Source organism: Microtus ochrogaster, linkage group LG1, assembly GCF_000317375.1.
Source record: "Microtus ochrogaster isolate Prairie Vole_2 linkage group LG1, MicOch1.0, whole genome shotgun sequence".
NCBI classification, from domain to species: Eukaryota; Metazoa; Chordata; class Mammalia; order Rodentia; family Cricetidae; genus Microtus; species Microtus ochrogaster.
The window spans coordinates 21,408,076-21,429,709 of NC_022027.1; the positions used below are offsets into that span (position 1 = coordinate 21,408,076).

General features: G+C 45.0%; 1 protein-coding gene across 1 annotated transcript; it reads left to right on the forward strand.

Annotated features, from left to right (window-relative positions):
- Window positions 1-991: 991 nt before the first annotated feature.
- On the forward strand, window positions 992-1,517 carry LOC101983722 (apoptosis regulatory protein Siva-like). The gene is made up of 2 exons (XM_005359253.2): window positions 992-1,107; window positions 1,304-1,517. Exons 1-2 carry the CDS (start codon window positions 992-994, stop codon window positions 1,515-1,517), a joined length of 330 nt encoding a protein of 109 aa, XP_005359310.1.
- The last annotated feature ends 20,117 nt before the right edge of the window (window positions 1,518-21,634 follow it).

The window sequence follows — 21,634 nt, forward strand, 5'->3', positions numbered from 1 at the left end:
CTGTCTTAGTGAGGGTTTCTATTGCTACAACAAAACACCATGACCAAAAAGCAAGCTGGAGAGGAAAGGATTTATTTGACTTACATGTCAGCATTGCTGTTTACCACCAAAAGAACTCAAGTAGCGCAGGAACCTGGAGATAGGAGCTGATGCAGAGGACATGAAGGGGTGCTGCTTTCTGGCTTGCTCATCATGCCTTGCTCAGCCTGCTTTCTCCTGGAACCCAGGACCACCAGCCACTCACAATGGGCTGTGGCCTCCCCCATCAATCACTAATTGAGAAAATGCCATTAACTTTGCTCTTTATTTTGTTTCCTTCATAATTGGCTTCATACTTGCAAAATTGGATTGCTCAGCTGGTGACACACACACCTTTAATTCTAGCACTCAGGAAACAGAGGCAGGCATGTAGAACACTAGGAGGGCATCCTGATCTACATAGTGTGTTCCAGGCCAGGCAATGCTATATAGTGAGACAATTATACATATGTGTGTATGTATGTATGCATATTATTGTTTTCTATAGCTCTGTCTTATTACCCCAGCTCTACTGTGAGTATAGTGAGAGAGGGGTGTAGTATTTGGGTGTCTGTTTATGAACCATCAGCTAATGGAATAAATGGCAAGAAAGAAGAAAATATTTACTAAGTGCCTATGGTATACCAAAGACCTTCATTTATTTATCTGTTTATTTGTTTCCAATGTTGTATTTAATGCTCTAAACAGTAAGGGTCAAGCTGGATCCATGGTCCAAATCCGGCTTGTTTTCATGAAACATTGTCACGTCTGTTTATTTGCTTGCTATTTATGGCTAGTTTTCTGCTACGGTAGTAGAGTTGAATCATTGTGACAGAGGCTGTGACCAGCAAGTTGCCTGGTCCTATGGATGTATAGTTTCAAGACTGTGATCCATAAGGCAGGAATCAAAGCAGCATTTTAATGCAACGAAATAAGACAGGTGAGCTGTGGTCTGTGTTTGGTACCCGCTGCCATGCCCAAGCGGAGCTGCCCATTCGCGGACACTTCCCCTTTACAGTTCAAGGACCACGTGGGCCAGAGAGAGTTGAGCCACAGTATGTTCGCTGAACACTACTCACGCGAGGTCTTTGAAAGAACCAAACTGTTCCTTTTTCCAAGGGGCCTAAGCTTATAGAGATCACATTTGGGGCGAAGGCTGTTCCATCACCCACCTGCCAGAGTCACTGAAGCCTGGTCTGGTGGGAGCCCCTCAAGCTACAAGGGGACAGATGTTGATTGGACCTGATGGCGTACTGACACGGTGCCAAGCTCAGGCCTCGGAAGCTGGACTGCCTGGGACAGCACCCATCGCTTGTTCATCCTGCGTGAGATCTGTGGATGGGAAGGCAGTCTGCAGCCAGTGCGACTGGGCCCTGTGTGGACAATGTTTATATACCTCCTGGGGCTGCGGTGCTCTGGCCTGTATGCTGTGTGGCCTTGCAGACTATACTGATGATGAGAAGATGCTTTGCACCAGCTGTGCTATGTTTGAAGCCTGATGTGGCCAAGGACAACCAAGATACTCACACTGAAGAGAGAGGAGGTGGCTTTTTTATACATTATGTTTTATACCCCAGTAACAAGTGAATAAACCTCTTTATATTTGGGAAAAAAAAAAAACAGGTGAGGCACAGAAATTCCTGGCACACGAGGGGTCATCAACAAACAGAGGTTGCCCTCATTACTGCTGCAGTCATTGTAGTTGGGCCTAGAAATGCTAATTCATTTTGAAGAGTGGTAAAATCACACTGTTGGAGGAGGGCCCACTTGTTCATCCCAGCCACCCGGCTAGCTTAGACCTGAAATAATCACACAGGAACTGTATTAATGAAATCACTGCTTGGCCCATTAGCTCTAGTTTATTGGCTAACTCTTACATCTTAGTTTAACCCATCTCCGTTAATCTGTGCATCACCATGAGGTCATGGCCTACCAGCAAAGTTTCAGTATGTCTATCTCCGGTGGCAGATAAATGGCATCTCCTGACTCCATTTTTCTTTCTCCAGCATTCAGTACTGTCTTTCCAGCCTACCTAAGTTCTGCCCTACCAACAGGCCAAAGCAGTTTCTTTATTCATTAACGATAATCACAGCACACAGAGGGGACTCCCACATCATCACACAAAGCAGTGAGAACCAGTGGGGAGGGACATGGGAGGAAAGGGGGAGAAGACATAGAGGTTTCTCCTCTGCTTTCTCTTTGCACAAACTTTCCAAAAAGCATTTTAAATCCATTCTCAGAGTTGGGAATGTTGCTCAGTGTGGAGGCCCACAGACGTGAGCCTGTTCCACCTTGACTAAAGGTCAGAGAGATTGAGCTTATTTTTACTCTTTCAGAGTTGTTGACAACAGCTGTGGCTACAAACAAGAAACCCTGACCTAGGGTGTGCTTACTTGGTGCTTTGGACATTAAGATGGCCCATAGGGGTGGATCCCCTTCACCCTGACCAAAGGTCAGAGAATTCAAGCCTATTCCTGCTCCTTCATTTTAAAACAGGAGGTTTGACATAGGGAGTGACTGCCTAGGGGATACTTGGTCTAGGGTGTGTTCATTGCATAACCTGCCCAAAACATCAGAATGTTTTACTCAGGAAATAGTGACTTGATGTCTCTAGTGTCGAAGCAAGTAACTGTTCTGTTGTACTTTGTATAATGTTAAGGCAGTCTTTCGCCTTCTCCCCTCCTCCCCTTTCTGTACTGGGGTATAAAAGCATATGAAAAATAAACATTGGCAGATTCAGTATTCACTGAGTTGTCCTCCCAGTACTATCCTATGTCTCGATATTTCTTTTGTATCTCTATCTATTCTGCCTAACTTTTCTAAGCCACACGTCCCTACCCTGGAAAGTACGAACCCATTGTGGCTGGACCACGACAAATGTCACCCCAAAATGTGGCTTCCGACAGCTCGGTTGACAGAATGCTTGCCTAGCATGTACAAAATCCTGGCTTTGATTCTCACCACCACATAAAACTCGGTATGGTATTACACACTGTAATCCCAGCACTGGAGAAGAGGAGGCAAGATGATCAAGAAATTCAAGGTCATCCTCACCTATATAACAGGTTTGAGCTATGCTGGGCTAACGAAAGCTATGTATTCTGCTGCACAGGTGAAAACGACAGGAAAGGAAGGAAACTGATCCACAAATAGGTTGAGAAAATAGAACGTAAATATTAGTACAGAGAGAAGAATAACACTGTTTACACAGAAGTATGCTTAAACCACATTATTTATTGCATGCAATAGCCAGCAGTATGCACATTGGCCGCTCACTGAGATCCGTATCATTACCCTAAAGTAATTAAACCAGTGTGGACATCCTGTCTCACGCAAATCACTTCTACCTGGAATAGCGATCACAGCTATAATCATGCTCCATTTGAAGTCTTGACTTCATGAATATGATTGAGAGCTTGTGAAATGAGGTGAGATTGGCTAGACCTTCAGGGGAGTGGTGTGATGGGCACACGAACTGACGGCAGCCATCAATCACAGGCTTCCATGCCCCGCTCTTTCTGCTGACTTCCAGGAATCCATATGGAGCCAGTCTCTTGCGGAGCTCTCGACTATTCTGAGAAGCTTGCAGTAAGTTGTGGTTCCCATTGATTTCCCACTCCTCTTACTCTTCAAGCTCAGTTATAGACATCCACACTTGAGCTAGAATATTCAAAAGACAAGAAGACAGGGAGGTGAGGATCACATCTCATAAGTCCAGAGCCCACTGTTGTGTTTGTATCCAGAGCCCACTGCCCCCCCACCTGCTTCTCTAAGCTTTCCAGGCTGTCCCCAATATTGGTGCTTGAACCAAAGCAGCTAGAAATAGGTGAGACCAAAGACATGTGACCTCTGAGGTTCCCCTAGCCTTATTAGCAGAGATGGTCCTTATTGGATGTTGACCGATACAACCACAGTCTCTCTTGGGATCATATTAAGAAGAAAAGCAAAGATTTAAAGTCTTGTATGGTTTTCTTTTGAAGTCTACTTCATGATGCTCCCCCGAGCCCAGAGTACTTTGCTTAGGGAGTTGAGTGAGTGTTGGATGAGCAATTGTGCAATTTATAGACTAAGAATATAAAGCAGTTTCTACAAAAGTGTTCAACATGATTCTGGCCCACCTTCATAACCAATGAATAAAGACATATGTATAGAATTTGAATGAATTTCAGGCCTTTAACTTCTGATCACTTTAGCTAGTCCCTTGGTGTAATCCTGAGGAAATAGTCATACTGACCAGAAGTCTCAAGGGTCCATCAGACAGAAAGTCTGTGTGTAAATACCAGTAGTGAGGGGTCAGATGGTGTAGCGGGTGCCTGGTACCTGGAGATTCAGATAGTATTGTAGGCTGAATTGTGCACCTTCAAAATGTGTGAGTTAAAACTTGAACTACTTGTATTTGGAAGTTAAGCCTTTAATGAAATGTTAAGTTTAAGAGGCAAGCATTAGGTCCCAATCCAATAGGACCTGTGTACCTAAGCAGAAATGTGGGCACACAAAGAACATGGGGATAGACACACAGGGATGGACACGTAAGAAGGAAAGACCTTGTGAGGACATCTAAAAGCCGAAGAGAAAGGCCCAGAAGAAATGCCGGTCTCGGACTTCTAGCCTTCAGAGCTGTGCCGTTGTGTAGGCTGCGCCTTCTACATTCTGTGTTACGGAAGCCAGGCACACTATGTTCCAGGCAGTGGATAGAAGAACTCCATTTCCAAGGGGTTGATTGTGTTCACGATCCAACTGTAATGCGTGTGTGTCTTTTCCAAGCATGCTAGTGCCTGATGAAGGGGAGAACTGAAGTGAGTCTGGGTGTCTGTTGTGTGAGGCAAACCTCCAGAAGCCACAGAAGCAAGCAGAGCAATGGACTTGCTTTCTGAAGATGAATTAAGTGAGTCTCAGCAGGTAAGAATCATGTCTCAGTTTCTCAAAAAGATGGTTAGTGTTTCTGTCACCGGAGTGGACTCCTGGAAGTCTCCCAAGAGGGACGATTCTGTGTAACAGTCAGACTCCAGATGGCTGGTGCATCCGCCAATCAATATCAACAAGGCGAAAGCACATAGGCCCAGTCAAATCACCCCATTACTGCAACCATCACACAGTGCTGGGCTCACAGAAAGTGGTCAGAAAACGCTACTTTTAGCTATTCTCATAAAAATGAAAAGGAAGACAGGCAGTGGTGGCACATGCTTTTAAACTCACATCCCTTTAAACTCAGGAGGCAGAGGCAGGCAGATCTTTGTGAGTTTGAGGCCAGCCTGGTCTACAAAGTAAGTCCCAGGACAGCCAGAGCTGTTACACAGAAAAACCCTGTCTCAAAAAACAAGCAAAAAACAAAAACAAAAAAAAGAAAAGAAAGGGGAATATCTTCCCTCCATAGACGCAGTGTGGCTAGACGTAATTGGCATACCCAGGGTTAAAGAGAGGGAAATGGGCATGCTCTAAAGAGAAGCAGACAGAACTAACCACACTGTTATTAAACCAAACCATTATTTGAAAGCCCTTCTTTCAGAAAGTGAAAAAGGAGCAAGGGCTAGATAAAGAATAGTTGTTTTCTACCCTATCTGGGAAAGAGATTATCAATGTCATAATTACCAGATAGGTTTGAGAAAGAATGTAACTGGCTTTTCTATTGTAAATGGGTCCTTTCTTTCTGAGATGATGAAGATGTGGTCAAATCTTTACCTCAATCTCTGCCCCGAGGGGATGCTCTATGCAAAACCTCTCATTCAGGATGCTCAACTACTCCATTGCAATGACAGGCTTTTAGGATTCCAGGGTTGAAGCAAAAGTGAGCTCTCTACCGGAGGAGCTGCTAGAGTCACACCAGAAGGTCGAAGATGAGGCTACAGAGGGAGAACCCTGAGCGTCCAGCTCCTCTAAATATCTGTTTTCTACCTAAGATCCCATTCATTTGCAGAGTTTCTAGCAGATAGTATTATAAATTACTTCTGGTTATTTTATTTTTAATTGATATTTGTACTCACTTGGGAGATGTAATATTAGAAACTGTTACATGTGTGCAACATATGAAGATGAAATCAAAATAATCTCCCTGTCTCTGCAAGCTTTATCTCCGTGTGGTGAGAACTTTTCTGGTTATTTTGAAATCTATAATTAAATGTTGCTGCTCATTGATAGTGTACTGTACTGTGGACATCAGTTCCCCCATCTGGTTGTCTCTTTCTACTGTGGTAGTGTGAATGGGGCACTGTTTGGGGGAGTTTAGGTGGTACAGTCTTGCTAGAGGAAGTATGTCACCACCACTGAGGGTGTTTGTCTTAGTTAGGGTTACTATTGCTGTGATGAAACACCATGACCAAAGCAACTTGGGGAGGACAGGGTTTATTTGGCTTTCACTTCTACATCAAAGTTCATCATTGGAGGAAATCAGGACAGGAACTCAAACAGGGAAGAATTTTTAAGGCAGGAGCTGATGCAGAGGCCATGGAGGGGTGCTGCTTACTTAGCTTGCTTCCAAAGTCTTGCTCAGTCTTCTTTCTTCTCTTTAGTTTTCTTTCTTTCTTTCTTTCTTTCTTTCTTTCTTTCTTTCTTTCTTTCTTTCTCTCTCTCTCTCCTTCCTTCCTTCCTTCCTTCATTCCTTTTTTTTTGTTGTTGTTTTTATGAGAGGATTTCTCTGTAGCTTTGGAGTTTGTCCTGGAACCCACTCTGTAGACCAGGTTGGCCTTGAACTCACAGAGATCCACCTGTCTCTGCCTCCGTAGTGCTGGAATTAAAGGCACCTGCTTTCTTATAGAACTCAGGATCACCAGCCCAGGGATGGCACCACCCACAAAGGGCTGGCCTCCCCCATCAATCACTAATTAGGAAAATAACTTACGGGCTTGTCTACAGCCCATCCTATGGAGGCATTTTCTTCACTGAGATTCCCAACCCTCAGGTGACTTTAGCTTGTGTCAAGTGGACATAAAACTATCCAGACAGTGGACTTTGGGGACTATAGCTTCACCCTTCTGCTTCGTGCTTACATTTGAAGATACAAGTTCTCAGCTTCCTAGTCCTGCTGCCATGTGTTCTACCATGCCCACCGCTTGCTGCCATGCGTTCTACCATGCCCACCGCTTGCTGCCATGCCTGCTACCATGCCCACCGCTTGCTGCCATGCTGTTTTCCCACCCATGATAAACTCTTAGCCCTCTGGAACCCAAAGCCAAAATAAACCTTTTCTTTTTTAAATTGCCTTGGGCACGGCATTAAATCACAGCAGCAGAAAATTGGATGCCTTTTCTCCAGCCTCCCTCTGCCCTTGCCCTCATGCCCCACTTTTTTTTTTCCCTCCAGTACTTTCCTTCTGTATTTTACCTCTATGGAATCAACTGTTCTCCCTGGTATAAATAAGTACCCAGCTTACTTTAGTGAACAACCAATAAACATCCAACGTCACGGCTGACGCTGCTATGTCCCTGTTGGGGGTTTATTTGGTTATAGTCGATGATTGCTGGGCAATCGGCTGCCCAGATTGTGAAACTAATTCAGTTTCAGGGAGCATCGACGATCAGAAAATTCTTGATCGTGTTGAAGCCAGGGATGCTCCTGGAAGTCCCAGACTGCTATCTCTGTTTTCACCTGAGGAGAAGAAACAGGATGGAAGATGGGAATGAGAGAGAAAGAGAGCGAGTTATCCCACGCAGCGGCTCCAAAATCGAGTAGCTCAACTGCGTTCTAAACTGCATTACATTTAAGAAGGAATGATTGCGGTGGCACAGGCCTATAATCTCAGCATATGGGAGGCTGAAGCAGGAGGGTTGTGAGTTAGAGGCCAGCCTGGACTGCAAATCTAGCCTCTGTTTATAAAAACAGAACAAGGAAAGAGAAGAAAGAGGAGGAGAAAGGGGAGGAGGGGGAGGTATAATTGACATATAACAAACTTCACACGTTTAACGAGTAGAATGATGGGTTTTGATGTTCACACGTCTGTGGAACGCTGCCGATTGCAATCAAGATGTGGAGCATCAGCATTCCCACGGGTTTCCTTTCACGGCAGCATCGTCACTCCTCCCACTCCTCTCTGACTTCCTTTGCAGACAGCCCTCTGACCCGCTTTCCCTCTGCTGATACTGTGAATTTTTGCAAAAATAAACGGATAGAATCACAACATCCTAGTTTTTTGTCTGTTATGTGCTCTGTTTGGTGAACTAGCACAGTTATTCTGAAATTCATCCAAGCTATTAGTAATGTTTTTCTTTTTTCTTTTTTTTTTTTTGACTGGAGGTGTGCTGTTGTGTGGGCCTACACAGTGTGTTTATCCACTTGACTTTAGAGGCCTTGGGATTTTATTTGATATTTAGCTACTAAACACAAAGCTGCTATGTGAATGCTTATTCCACACTTTGTATGGACATGAGTGTGCATTCTTAGTAACAGAACGGTCAAACTATAGGTTGTTGTCTTCTTAAGAAACTCACAAGCTAATTTTTATTTCCCTAGCAACTAATTATGTTTAGCATATGTATTATTATTTTGATGACATTGCTATTTAAATTTTTAAACAAAAATAATCTTTAAAAACTTCATAAATGAATTTAAGAATCCGTTTAAATCTTAAACACAACCTTAACTGAGTTGACATTCATAGTTTTGAGATTTTGATGGTTCAAATGGCCGATGCGGACAGCTAGTCGAAGCTTTGGGTGTGAGGAGTTTTATCAGAATTTTACAATTCTTTGGTGGAGCTAAAACAGTCAACAGTGTGAGGGTATCTGAGGAAGACAAACCACCACAGACTCCATTTTCCTTTCTGACATGTTTTGATTTTGTATCCTATGTTGATGTTATAGAAAAAAAAGGTACAGACAGAAAAGAACAGAAGTTAACAGGCACAAGCGCCTGGCAAGGAGGATCCGCAGCCACTCATAGCAACACGTCTGGGGCTTTTCTTACTGGTCCCCAGGAAGGTAGGATAGCCTTCCGGAAGAATCCTTATGCCTTCCACTCAGTTACCCAGGACAGGGCTAGTGGTTTCCCCACATTGACTGATTTACTGCAACTCCAGAACATGCAGGGACAAATGGCGGGGACAGTGTCAACTAAAATAATTTTTTAAAAACATTTATTTATTTATTATGTATACAATAGTCTATGTATGCCTGCAGGCCAGAAGAGGGCACCAGACCTCATTACACATGGTTGTGAGCCACCATGTGGTTGCTGGGAATTGAACTCAGAGCCTTTGGAAGAGCAGGCAATGCTCTTAACCACTGAGCCATCTCTCCAGCCCCCTAAAATAATTTTTTTAAAAAGGGGATTGCCTCGGAAAACTACACCCAGAGTGTAGCTCAGCTGATAGCTCACTGGCCTAAGATGCTTGAAGCCCTAGTTCAGTTCCTAAGAGCGCATAAACAAGGCGTGGTGACACACACCTGTCACCCTAGCAAGGCCGCCTCCTGTTGTTTACTAGAAAGGAGGACCTTGGCTCTGTGCAGATCCACAGAAGGTATAAAGTGTGAAGGTGAGTGCCCCTCAGCTTCTAATAAAAGTCAAACAGTGACATTTGGAAGAAGGAACATTCTCCTCTGTGTGGTAACAACATCAACCCCAATAATACTGAGGGAAAAAATAAAACTCCAAGTGCTTGCCCTACTGAACGTAAGTCAATTAGTGAGCATTGCTTTTTCATAAAAAGGGTGCCATAGCCACTGATTTAACTAAGTTTACAGGAGAGATCAAGGCTAACTCTACCTCATGCTGCATTCTGCATTATGAAATTATAGCTGCTGCTGGTTAGTGTAATAGCGAGATGCCATGCCCAGAATCATCTGGCGGGGTGGGCTCCAGGACAAATCTAAGAGCCTGCTGAATTTGCCTAGGCAAACATTCTACTGGAATCACTTTCAGAAGAGAAGGAGGTTTCAAACCTGAAACCACACTGTTGGGTAGGAAAATCCCCGTTTTCTTAAGTGAGAAGGGCTTTATAGAAAGATGATGGAATTTCAGAATCAGTGGCAAAGCAGAGCTGGAGAAAGCTGAATTAGCATCTGTTCTTTGGGATTGCTATTGCTCCTATGTCCCCACCCCACTCCACCCCACCCCCCCCTACCCCCCCTCCCTACCCCACCCCACCACCCCACCCCTCGCCCGCCAACGACCGCCAAGTAATTCTCAGCAACCTCCTTCTAGAACTGGCTTTGAAGTTCCCTGCACACCTGTGTAGATTATAAAACAAGAAGGCTGAGCTTCCACACCCAAACTCTAAATTCACAATGCCCCTCGACAGTTAAGACATGCCCTCCAGCGTCTTGTGTAAAAGTTAAACCCAAGCTTGATCTAATCTCCTGAAGTGGTTAACCCTTGCCCGGATTTAGCACACGCTCCCAGTTAGGGAGAGGGAAGTCTCTGCTTCTAGTTAGTTATAGCTGTCTTCAGAAACCATCCGGGTAACAAGCCTTTGGGATGGGTGCCCGCGGAACCCCAGCAGATGATCTGGTGGGCCCTTATTCTTATTAGTTCCCTCTTCTGGTGCTCCCCCCACCCACCTCTTTAGCGTCTTGGATTTTGAATGAGGCTGTAAAAGAACCATTCTCTGGGTTGCTCGTGGCACAGTTTTGTTTCTACTCTTATTCTGCCCAAGGACCCCCTCAACCCTCATCCTGTAGGAAGAAGCATTCGAGGGTGGCTTTCAGCACTACCCTAGGTTTGGGTTGGGTTTGAGTAAAGAGAGCAAGCAGCTGGAGTTGGGGCCCTCAAAGATCTGCAGTACTGGCTAGGCACAGACAAAGGGAAGTACTGGGAGGAGATCTTGATTTGGAGCCAAAAGTTTGCCTTGGGCAAGAAGTGCCTCCTAAACCTCCAGCTGGGGCGGGACCAGTCCCGGCTCAGCCAGTCCAGGTCTTGCAGGTGCTGGCAGGGAAGTGGCTGCACCTGGCTCTGGAGGGCGTGCCAGAGGAAACCACAGCAGGCACCTGGTTCTGATCCCATGCCACACCCTGACCCCTCTGGTGAACTCGCTGCTCCTTCTGTGGAGTTCAAGGGTCTCTCTTCCCAGTCCACTTCTCAGTCTGGCTTGGCTATGGCCCTGGACCTTCTAACCTCACCCCCAGGGTCTAAGACCAATCTAATTCAGGTCCCTGCAAGGGTTCTCTCCTCACTCCCGAAGAAACAGAATTCTTTCCTTTCTTGGCCCCAAACCTATTATTTCTCAGCCTCTAGTTTAAAACAGCAGAAAGGCAGGAAGTTCTTCCTTGACAGAAAGAATCCAAGTTTCTTCTGAAAGAACTCCTTGATTCCTTCGGGAAGGCACCCGCTGTGCAAACATGAGGTGTGAGGAGGTCAAAAGAGGTGATGTATGTCTGTAACCCCAGGTCATTGGTCAGTCAGCCTAGCCAAGACAACAAGCTCCAGGACCAATGATAAATGCTGTCTCAACAAACCAAGATGGAGAACAACAGGAAGCTATGTGATGTGGAGCTCTGCCCTCCATGGGTGTATGCACACATGTGCATACAAACACACACATACAAGAAAATTAATATAACAAGTAAAAGAACTCTTTGCTACAGTGCCTTTAGTCTTAGGTTCTGGTTTTTATGCCCAGGCAGGAATGATGATATGCCAGAGACTTGGCCAAGATCCTCGGTGAATTTTAATACCCCCGATGATAGATCCAGTGGGAATGCTAAGGACCACTTCCCATCATTCCTTCTGCCCTTCTCTGGTCTTCACCCTTTGGGTTGGCTAGAGCTGTATGTGAGCCTATCAACCCCCGAACAGAGAGTGTCTAAGACGCCACCTGAAAGTCCTTTCCCCTGATCCTGGGGAGCTTTCACACTCCTTCCCAACTATGCCCATCCTGTTGGGCATGCCTGGTGACGAAGACACAAACTGGAGATGGCCAAGGTGCAAGCAAAACTACAACGTGTGCAATGTTTTCTTATAAATTGGACTCCACACACTCTGGTTCTCTTTCTAGAAGAGTATATATCCTATCCTTTATCATATCCAGGGATTCTGAGCTCTGTGTGTAGAATTCCCCGTACCAGAAAATAAAAAATGATATACAGTTTGCATATACTGATCATTTCAAGGCACCCATGGAGTGCCTACATCCCTCTAAGAATGTTGAGTTAAGACTCTGCCTTAGGGTAGTGGAATACAAGTGATATGAAAGCAGAAGGGGGAATTGCTATTCTGGAAGATAAAGGGGACCATCAAGAGCAGAGTAAGGGAGACATGAGGGCTTCACAGAGAAAAGAGTATAAGGATGCTGCAGTGAACCCCATTATGTTGTACTAACACACAAAAAAATTAATAAGGATTGATTGATTCTTTTCATCGACTTAAATTCACTGGGGCATTTCCTGCCATTTTGATTCAATGCTATTTTCTAGAAAGTTCTCTTGGCTTCAAGCAGTTCTTCTTCCCAGTCTATAACATCACCTGCATTGTCACCAGCACCGTCCTCGTGGCTGACATGGCTTCACCTGTGCTACGTCTTCCATCCTATGTCCTTCTTTTAGACAAAGTCACAGGGGAAATCTAAGTTGGTTGACCTGACAGTCAAAGAAAACCTTTAAAGCAAGAGAGTATAAAGCGATCTCACCAGAAAAAATTTTAAACATATTAAATAAACATAGTAAATAAGTCTACATAAAGTATGTGCAAACACATCTTGAGGTCACCCTCCACGATCATGGTTGGACCTGAACAAAGGAAGGGGCTGGAAGTTTGGGAATCATTAGCCCCTTGCAAGTCTCAACAAAGCAAACCTCAAGCTGTCCTGCCCCTGAAGACCCTGCTCAGAGAGTTGCCATCTGTTTGGAAGATTAGGAGATTTACTTATTTATATATACGCAACTCAGAGTTCCCAGAGCTCCAAGTTCTCAGGAAACCTGCTGCTACTCATGAGGACAGCCGCGAAAGCTTCTTTTGATTAGATTTTTAATTGATGGCTCACTACTTAATTAAGAAGGATCCCTTGGAGTGAAATTCCAAGTAAATATTCTTTCTTTTACTAATCTGCCCTGCCAGATAGCACAGGAAGAGACGAGACAAGTCTGTAGGTTTTCATTCTCCGGAGAGGATACAAAGATGACTTCAGGTTCCGATCTCTTCCTGTGAGACTCTCATTCTCTGGGATGCATTGTGCCTTTTCCTCTAGGGCCTCTAGGGCCTCTAGGGTCTTTTCCTGTTTTATCCTTCAACTCATTTAGGTCCAGCAACACGGGTGAGATGACCCAGCAGGACATCAAACCTGATGACTGAGTTTGATCCCTGAACCCTTATGGTGAAACAAAAGGATGCCCAAACCTCCACACATAGGCCGTGACAAGCACAGAGCCCTCCCCTGACAAAGTGAATAAATTATAAATTTAATGCAGTGCCGTTTGTCAAGCAGCTGCTGTGCACCTTTGCAGGGACTCAAAAGAAACAGATTACGACCGTCTACCGCGGACTCCCAGGGAATCTCAGACACCAGGTAAAAAGTTAGCACAAGGGAAAATAATCCAGAAAGAAAGATCCAGCGATGAGCATTAATGCAGCTTGAAATGGGCTGTGGGGAGTTTCTCAAACAGCACCTCAAGCGGGTTTGAGTAGTCACGGTATCAGCACAGAACTGCACAGAGCTGGACACTTCCTGCCCCTTGTCCCATTATCCCAGGCTGGAGCAGAGGATCTTGACCACATGACAGTGAGCCTTGTCTGTGATGCCTTCCTCTGCCTGAATCATGTCTCATCCTCCATAGCACCCGCTGGTTACCTGTCTTCACATCTTTGTGATTCCTGTTGAATGCCTGCCCTGCAGCAGGGGCCATAAGAAAAGGGGTCGTGTGCCCATCTTCTTTGGTGATTAAATTGGCATCAAGAGGGAAGAGAGGGGACTGAAAACTAGAAACTAGAGAGAGTGATAATAAACACAGAAAAACCACCATTCCATCTTAGATCTGACCTTAGAAGGTACCCACTTTCTCCTCTACTACACTGGCCTTTGTTGTGGAATATTATTTTAGCATCGTAAAGATGTGTTGCATTTGTTTATGCTGTATTTGTTTAATTCTGAAAAGATGTGTGTAAACGGAGACTGCTCATTCATATCCTGGCCGCCCAGTCCCCAATAACCACACAGAAACTATATTAAGTACAACAGTGCTTGGCCAATGACTCAGGCATATTTCTAGCTAGCGCTGGCATCTTGAATTATCAATTGATCTATGTATCACCACAAGGCTGTGGCCTACTGCTAAGGTTCAGGCATCCATTTCCTTAGGCAGCTATATGGCATCTCTTTGCCTCTGTCTACTCTCTCTTTCTGTCTCTTCCAGACTGGCTGTAGTCTGCCCTTCCGCAGGCCAAACCTTCTTTATTAACCGATGGTAATAAAACATATTCACAGCATATACAGGGGAATCCCACATCAGGTGTGTCGCCGTTTCACCTTGCTTGCCTAAGGTATCTGATTGGTCTAATAAAGAGCTGACCAGCCTATAACTGGACTAAGACAGGTTGTAGTTTCTCAGGAGAACTAGGAGTGGCTCCTTCCTCTAATTAAAATACTGTTTACCTCCAGAGCAGTTTCAGGGGACAAATCCCCCAGTCTGATGAGAGCTATCAGCCTACCAGAGGCTGGTCCCCGGTCCTGCTCTTGATCCCAGGCTCTCCTCTCTGGCTCTGAGCTGGGACAAGCTCTCTTATTTGTATTAAGTTCTTCTTCTCTCTGGTGATGAACGGTGGTCATGCACAGCGCTGTGCTCAGCTAGGAGTAAAGGTCCTCCAGACATCGAAGTTTCTCTTTTGAGTTGTATTTTGCATGTGAAGCCCAATGGAACAACAAAGAACACACAGGAGGGGAAGTGCCTCTGAGGGTCTTGCTCAGGAGCTGTTCCTGCTCCTGACACTGCCCTGCCTCCCAGGGAAATGTTCCTAGCTACCTGCTTCCTTTTTCCTGGACACCCTGTGCTTGTGCGTCACCTGGCCTTCCTGTTGTCGTACCTGCCCAGAGTCCAGTCTTATCTTCACCCCAGAGGGAAGCAGGTGTAAGTGGAGGAAGGGTTGGGAAACCAAGCACGTACTCCCCACAGCGTGATAGGGCTGAGCATAGCAATAGACATCCTTGCCCCAGGCTGCCAGGCCATAGCACCTGCTCCGAGCAGGTGACACAGCCTCTCACCCAGTGCTGAAGCACTGCCTGGTGCGGGTCCTGCAAAGGTTGCAGTACCTTGAAAGTTGCTGTGGTTCACGGTAGGGGTGGGGACCAATGGATGAGGAAGAGTGCCTGCTCGCTCAAACCCTACCTAGCCCTGCCCAGGCTATCTGGTCCAGAGGCCAGAGAGAGGGAGGGCTTGGGAACAGGTGGACTGTACTCACGCAGTCTGAATCAAAGGGCAGATGAATGCTAAGAGCTGGCTGGCCGCTACTCTTACAAGCATTCATGCGTTCCCAACATGACATCAAATAGCAAATTAAGGGGGTGAGGGTGAGGGGGCGGAGTTAGCCCTGCTGGGAAAGGGTTTGTCTTGCAGGCAGGAGGATGTGAGCTCAATCTGCAGAACCCATGTGAGCAACCTGGGCGTGACAGCACCTGCGTGTGATCCCAGCTGGAACTCCGGGCTCACTGTCTGGCCAGCCTAGTCTACGTGGCAAGAATGACACTCAAGGTTGCCCACTTGCCAGGGACGTGCAAAGCATGCACATTTATGTGTACACACACGAGACACACAGATAGATAATTTAAACATTAAAAAAAAGTCCCCCAGCCGATAAAGAGAGGTTCAAAGGAAAGAGCCTTATATTTAATAACTCTAATATACTCTTGTCCTGCTCTTGAATGAGGTAATTTTTAGTTTACCTTGTGCCCTTAAAGTCATGCAGTTGGTCCTGTTTGTTTGCCAGAGGACTTGTCGTCTGCCCATCTGCACTTGCTCTTCACTGCCTCTGAGGGAAGCCTCTAGTGGACGGTCCTTTCACAGAGTAAACATGATTGACACTCTTTCAAGCAAATGAAAGGCCAAGCAAGGCCTCTCCTGGGACTGTAGCTCCACCCACTTTCTCCAGTGTTCTTTGCAGTCTTAGGCTCCCAAGGGAGGGCTGGATAAGGTGTTTAAATGTGTTCTAAGAGTTACCTACACTCAGAGTATATGAGCAGTGTTAATTGGATTCAATGAACTATTAAAAAAAAAGTTGGGGGGTAGGGTGAAGAAGTAGGGATAGACTGGGGCTGTGATCAAATGCAAATCAAATGCAGGAAATTCTCAAAACATTAACAAAAATATTGTTTTAAAATAAAAAATTAAAGAGTTTCTGTTAAACTTGTATTGGAAAAGAGAGTATGTCTTATCAGTACTAAATGAGAAGTAAAATACATCTGCTTACACTGTTTAAAATATTATGGGGACAGGAAAAATTACTCAATGGGTTAAGGCACTTACCTACACGCCTGAAGAGTTCAATCCCCAGGACCCACACAGTGGAAGGAGATAATCAACTCCCACAAATTGTTCTGTGACCTCTACATGCTGTAGCAACCCCTCCCCCACACACAAATAAATAAGCAAATATTGTGAAGTAAATTTTTAAATTATGTGTGTATGTATTATCCACACATACATGCAACATTTCTTACACTGTTCTGAGTGTGTGTGTGTGTGTGTGTGTGTGTGTGTATACACTTATTCAATCACCATAGCAACTCTGTGGAATTGGTTCCATGCTGGCTTTCTCCTTTTATATATAAAAAACTTTTACTTTTATATTTTTATTCATTTTTATTGTATGAATGTTTTGCCTTGGTGGTGGTTTGAAAGAAAATGGTCCCCAAAGGGAGTGGCACTATTAGCAGACACAGCCTTGTTGGAGGAAGTAAGTCACTATGGGACTTCCCTCAGTGGGGCAGTTAGTCCACTTTCTGATGTCTGCAGGGTGTAGGACTTTCAGCCAGCACCATGGCTGTCTGCACACCACCACGCTTCCTACCATGATGATAATGGACTGAACCTCTGAGGCTGTAAGTGAGCCACCTCCGTTAAGCATTTCCTTGATAAGAGTTACTGTAGTCACGGTGTCTCTCCACAGCAATGGAAACCTTAACTAAGCCACCTTGCAAGCCAGTCTGTTTACCCTGGATGTGCTTGGTATCTGTGAAGGTCAGAGGAGGGTATCAGATCTCCTGGAACAGGAGTTGCAGGCAGCTATGAGTCATTGTGTGGGCTCTGGGACTCAAACCCAGGTCTTCTACAAGAGCAGCCCAGTGCCCTTAGCCACTGAACTATCTCTCCAGAACTCTTTTTCTTCTATTTTTATTTATTTATTTTCCAGACTGTCTCTCATAGTCCAGGTTGTCCTCAAACGTGCTAATGTACTATGTAATCAACAATGGCATTGAATTTCTGATCCTCCTGCCTCTGCTCCTTCAGAGCTAAGGCTTGCAGATACAGGTACTGCTCCTGGCAGTGTGTGGAGTGGAGGTGCCGGGTTTGTACTCCAAGGTAAGGAATTGAACAACTAAGTCATTCTTCCAACCCCAACAATAGATGTGAGTGTGTGTGTGTGTGTGTGTGTGTGTGTGTGTGTGTGTGAGAGAGAGAGAGAGAGAGAGAGAGAGAGAGAGAGAGAGAGAGAGAAGCAATGTATGTGATACTGAATGTGTGAACCCAGGGCTTTGTGTATGCAAAACAAGCACTTGACCACTGAGCTATATCCCCACCCCTGATTTCCACTTTTTCACGAGAAAATGAAAGGTACAGAGGAATAAGGTGATTTGCTCCAAGTAACAGGCATAATACGTGCTGGCGCCAGGATTCAAACTCAGATCTAGTCTCTGACTTTCACCCAACACTTTGAGGTTTAAAATAAAAATGCAGTGGAGAAATAACTGAGAAAGAGAAGGTTCGCCCGAGTGTAGTAGAGCTCCCCGCCCCCACCCCCAACAGGAGGCCATGCCTGGGTTTTAGAAGAAAGCAGAAAGGGCAGCAGGTTTCTGCATCAAAACCTGGGGTGGGCCCGGCCATCTATCTCAGCACGCCGCTATTGAGCTGCATGCTCATGTCTGGGAATTCCTTCACGCAGGTCAAGGACTGGGAATGTGCCTGACCGGCTCCTCGGTGCAGAATGTTAGCACGAACGGAGGCCCTGCAGACGCTCTTCTGAGAGTCTGACCCCACCCAGGTCCTGCCCTGCTTTCCCGAGACCCTTAGGCTTCTCCACCCTTGCAGTGCAGGTTTCTGCTTTCCTGCACGCCTCGGCAGGCCAGGCCGTCTGAGATCATCTCTGACCAGTTCGCCCGCCCAGCACCCACAGGTTTTGGCCCAACTACCAGAAGGGCCTGAAGTCTGCCCTGAGGCACAGCCTCCTTTATTCGGCCACACCCTTTCCATGTTCCATCTTGGCAAAGGATGTTTTCTTTGGAGCTAAGTTAGTGCTCCCCGGGGCTTTGGAGAAAATGTATTTCCCTGCCTAAACCTACTTCTAGTCCCTGCAGAGGAGCGCAGAGCAGGCATAACTCTGGCAAAACGATAAACAAAAAGCACCAATGGGAACTTAGCAAGGGCCAGGGTAAAAGCCCACTTTCTGGATCAGGGACAGTGCTGCAAGAACTAAGCCATCCCAGTCACCCACCGCTGGAGACAGGGCCAACTTCACAATTGCTGCTTTGAAACTTACCGCTTCCCAAGACAGGGACAGTGCTGCAAGAACTAAGCCACCTCCGTCACCGCTGGAGGCAGGGCCAACTTCACAATTGCTGCTTTGAAACGTTACTGAGTTCTGAACAGAGTCCGGGACTTTAACAACGGGCTTGCAAACTACAAGCAATTATAAGCTGGCCCTGCGAAGATATCTTAGTTATAGGGAAGAGCAAAGTAAGGAAGTACGGTTAGATTTTCGCGTCAAGATTTTCCTTAGGAGCCAGAGAGATGGCTCAGAGGATGAAGATGCTTGCTGCCAAGCCTGGGGACCTATGTTTGATGCCCAGACGCACATTGTAGAAGAAGAAACTTGACTTCAGGGAGTTGTCCTCTGACTTTCTCACGCACACCACCAGAAATTCATGTCGTCTCCCCCCACACGCACACAATCAATGTAATTTATACTTTAAAGAAGGTTTTCATCAATTTCCTGTTTCTGAAGCTTTCATCTTTAACACTGTGCCTTTCAGTGGACCGTGACACTTGTTAGACAGATCTCACACTTAAGCCCTAAACCCACACATATAATGAATCTCTAAGATGGAGATGTCATTCCCCTGACTTGATCATTACATATTGTATCCGAGTATCAAACTATTATACTGTGTTCAGTCTATTGATTCAAAATAAGGAACTGGAGAGATGGTTCAGTGGTTAAGAGCACTTACTGCTCTTGCAGAGGACCTGGGTTGCTCTTGCAGAGGACCTGGGTTCAGTTCCCAGGGCCCACATCAAGCGGACCACTACAGATCTAGGATATCTAGCACCCCATTCTGAGCTCCAATAGTACCTGCATGAATTTGGTGCACGTAAAGTCATGCAGGCACAAGAGTACACAAACACACAGACAGACATAATCATACTCTTACACACACATACATATGCACGCCACACACACACTATAAAATAAATCTAAAAGAAATAAATTTAGGAAAAATAAGAATAAGCACATTTTATTGCTTAAAAACCAGTGTCCTCCCTTTATCCCCCCGCAGTAGGACTTCTGGTCTCAGTGTTCTCAGCTGAGCTCAGTCCGCTGCTAGGGAAGACTGTTGGGAAGATGCGCATCAGAGGATGCTTATGCTGCACTCCCAGCAGGCTATCTGGAGAGGCAGGTCAGGAGGTGCCAGGTGTGCTGGGTGGCCACACCTCATGTTTAGTAATGGCTTAATAGGTTATTCACGGAGAGAGCCTGAGTGTGCTCCTGTGTATACATGTGTCCAGACGACACAATATTTCAGAAGGCATTTTAGACATAAATCCACCCAGAATCTTATAGTACATTAGAGCTAACTAGTGCCTTGACAAGAGCATGGCAGTATTGATTTCAAAGGTATCTAGAGTTCGACATCTGGATGCTGTGGTAGTTTGAATGTCATTACCCCCATAAACTCATAGGGAGTGACATTATTAGGAGGTGTGCCTTTGTTACAACAGGTATGGCCTTGTTGGAAGAACTGTGTCATTGTGGAGGTGGGCTTTGGGGTATGATATATGATCAAGCCATACCCAGTGTCCCCAAACACTTTCAATTGCCTGTGGGTCAGGATATAGGACTCTTGTCTTCTCCAGTACCACATCTGCTTGTGTGCTACCATATCATACCATGGTGATAATGGTGTAAGCCACCCCATTTAATGTTTTCCTTATAAAAGTTGCTGTAGTCATGGCATCTCTTCATAGCAATAGAACCCCTAAGACAGAAGCTAAATGGAGAAAAATACAGTAATGTTCACAATTGGACATTTTTAATTGTTTTTATTGAGCTGTATATTTTTCTCTCCCTCCTCTCCCCTCCCCTTCTACCCTTTCCCATGATCCCCACATTCCCAATTTACTCAGGAGATCTTATCTTTTTCTACTTCCCATGTAGATTAGATCCATGTATGTATGTAGATTAGATCCTCTCTTAAAGTCCTCTTTATTGTCTAGGTTCTCTGGGATTGTGAATTATAGAATAGTTTTCTTTTTTGTTTTGTTTTTGCTTTATGTCTGAAAGCCACTTACGAGTGAGTACATGTGACATTTGTCTTTCTGGGTCTGGGTTACCTCACTCAGTATGATGTTTTCTAGATCCATCCATTTGCCTGTAGGTTTCAAGATGTCATTTTTTTTTCCTTATCCATTCTTCAGTCAAGGAGCATTTAGATTGTTTCCAGGTTCTGGCTATGACAATGTTGCTATGAACATAGTTGAGCACACGTCCTTGTTGCACGATTGAGCATCCTTTGGGTGTATACCCAAAAGTAATATTGCTGGGTCTTGAGGTAGGTTGTTTCCTAATTTTCTCAGAAATCACCAAAGCAGCTGTACCAATTTGCACTCCCACCAGCAATGCAGAAGTGTTCCCTTTACCCCACACCCTCTCCAGCAAAAGTTGTCATCAGTGTTTTTGATCTTGGCCATTCTTACAGGTGTAAGATGGAATCTCAGAGTTGTTTTGATTTGCATTTCTCTGATGGCTAACGTGTTGAGCATTTCCTTTAGTGTTTTTCAGCCATTTTAGATTTTTCTGTTGAGAGTTCTCTGTTTAGGTCTGTATCCCATTTTTTTATTGAATTATTTGTTTTTTTGATGACCAATTTCTTGAGTTTTTTGTATATTTTGGAAATCAGTCCTCTGTCTGATGTGAAGTTGCTAAAGATCTTTTCCATTCTGTAGGCTGCCATTTTGTCTTGTTGACTGTGTCCTTTGCTTTACAGAAGCTTCTTAGTTTCAGGAGGTCCCATTTATTAATGGTTTCTCTCAGGGTCTGTGCTATGGGGGTTATATTTAGGAAGTAGTCTCCTGTGTCAATACATTCAAAGTTGGTCCCACTTTCTCTTCTGTGATGTTCAGTGTGGTTAGTTTTATGTTGAGGTCTTTGATCCATTTGGACGTGAGTTTTGTGCATGGTGATGGATATGGATCTATTTTCATTCTTCTACATGTTGATATCCAGTTATGCCAGCACCATTTGTTGAATACATTCTCTTTTTTCCTTTTTTTTT

Coding starts and splice junctions, on each gene's coding strand:
- LOC101983722 (XM_005359253.2), top strand. CDS start 992: ATGCCCAAGCGGAGCTGCCCATTCGCGGACACTTCCCCTTTACAGTTC. Junction 1,108..1,303: donor CACTACTCACGCGAGGTCTT/TGAAAGAACCAA, acceptor GGCCTCGGAAGC/TGGACTGCCTGGGACAGCAC.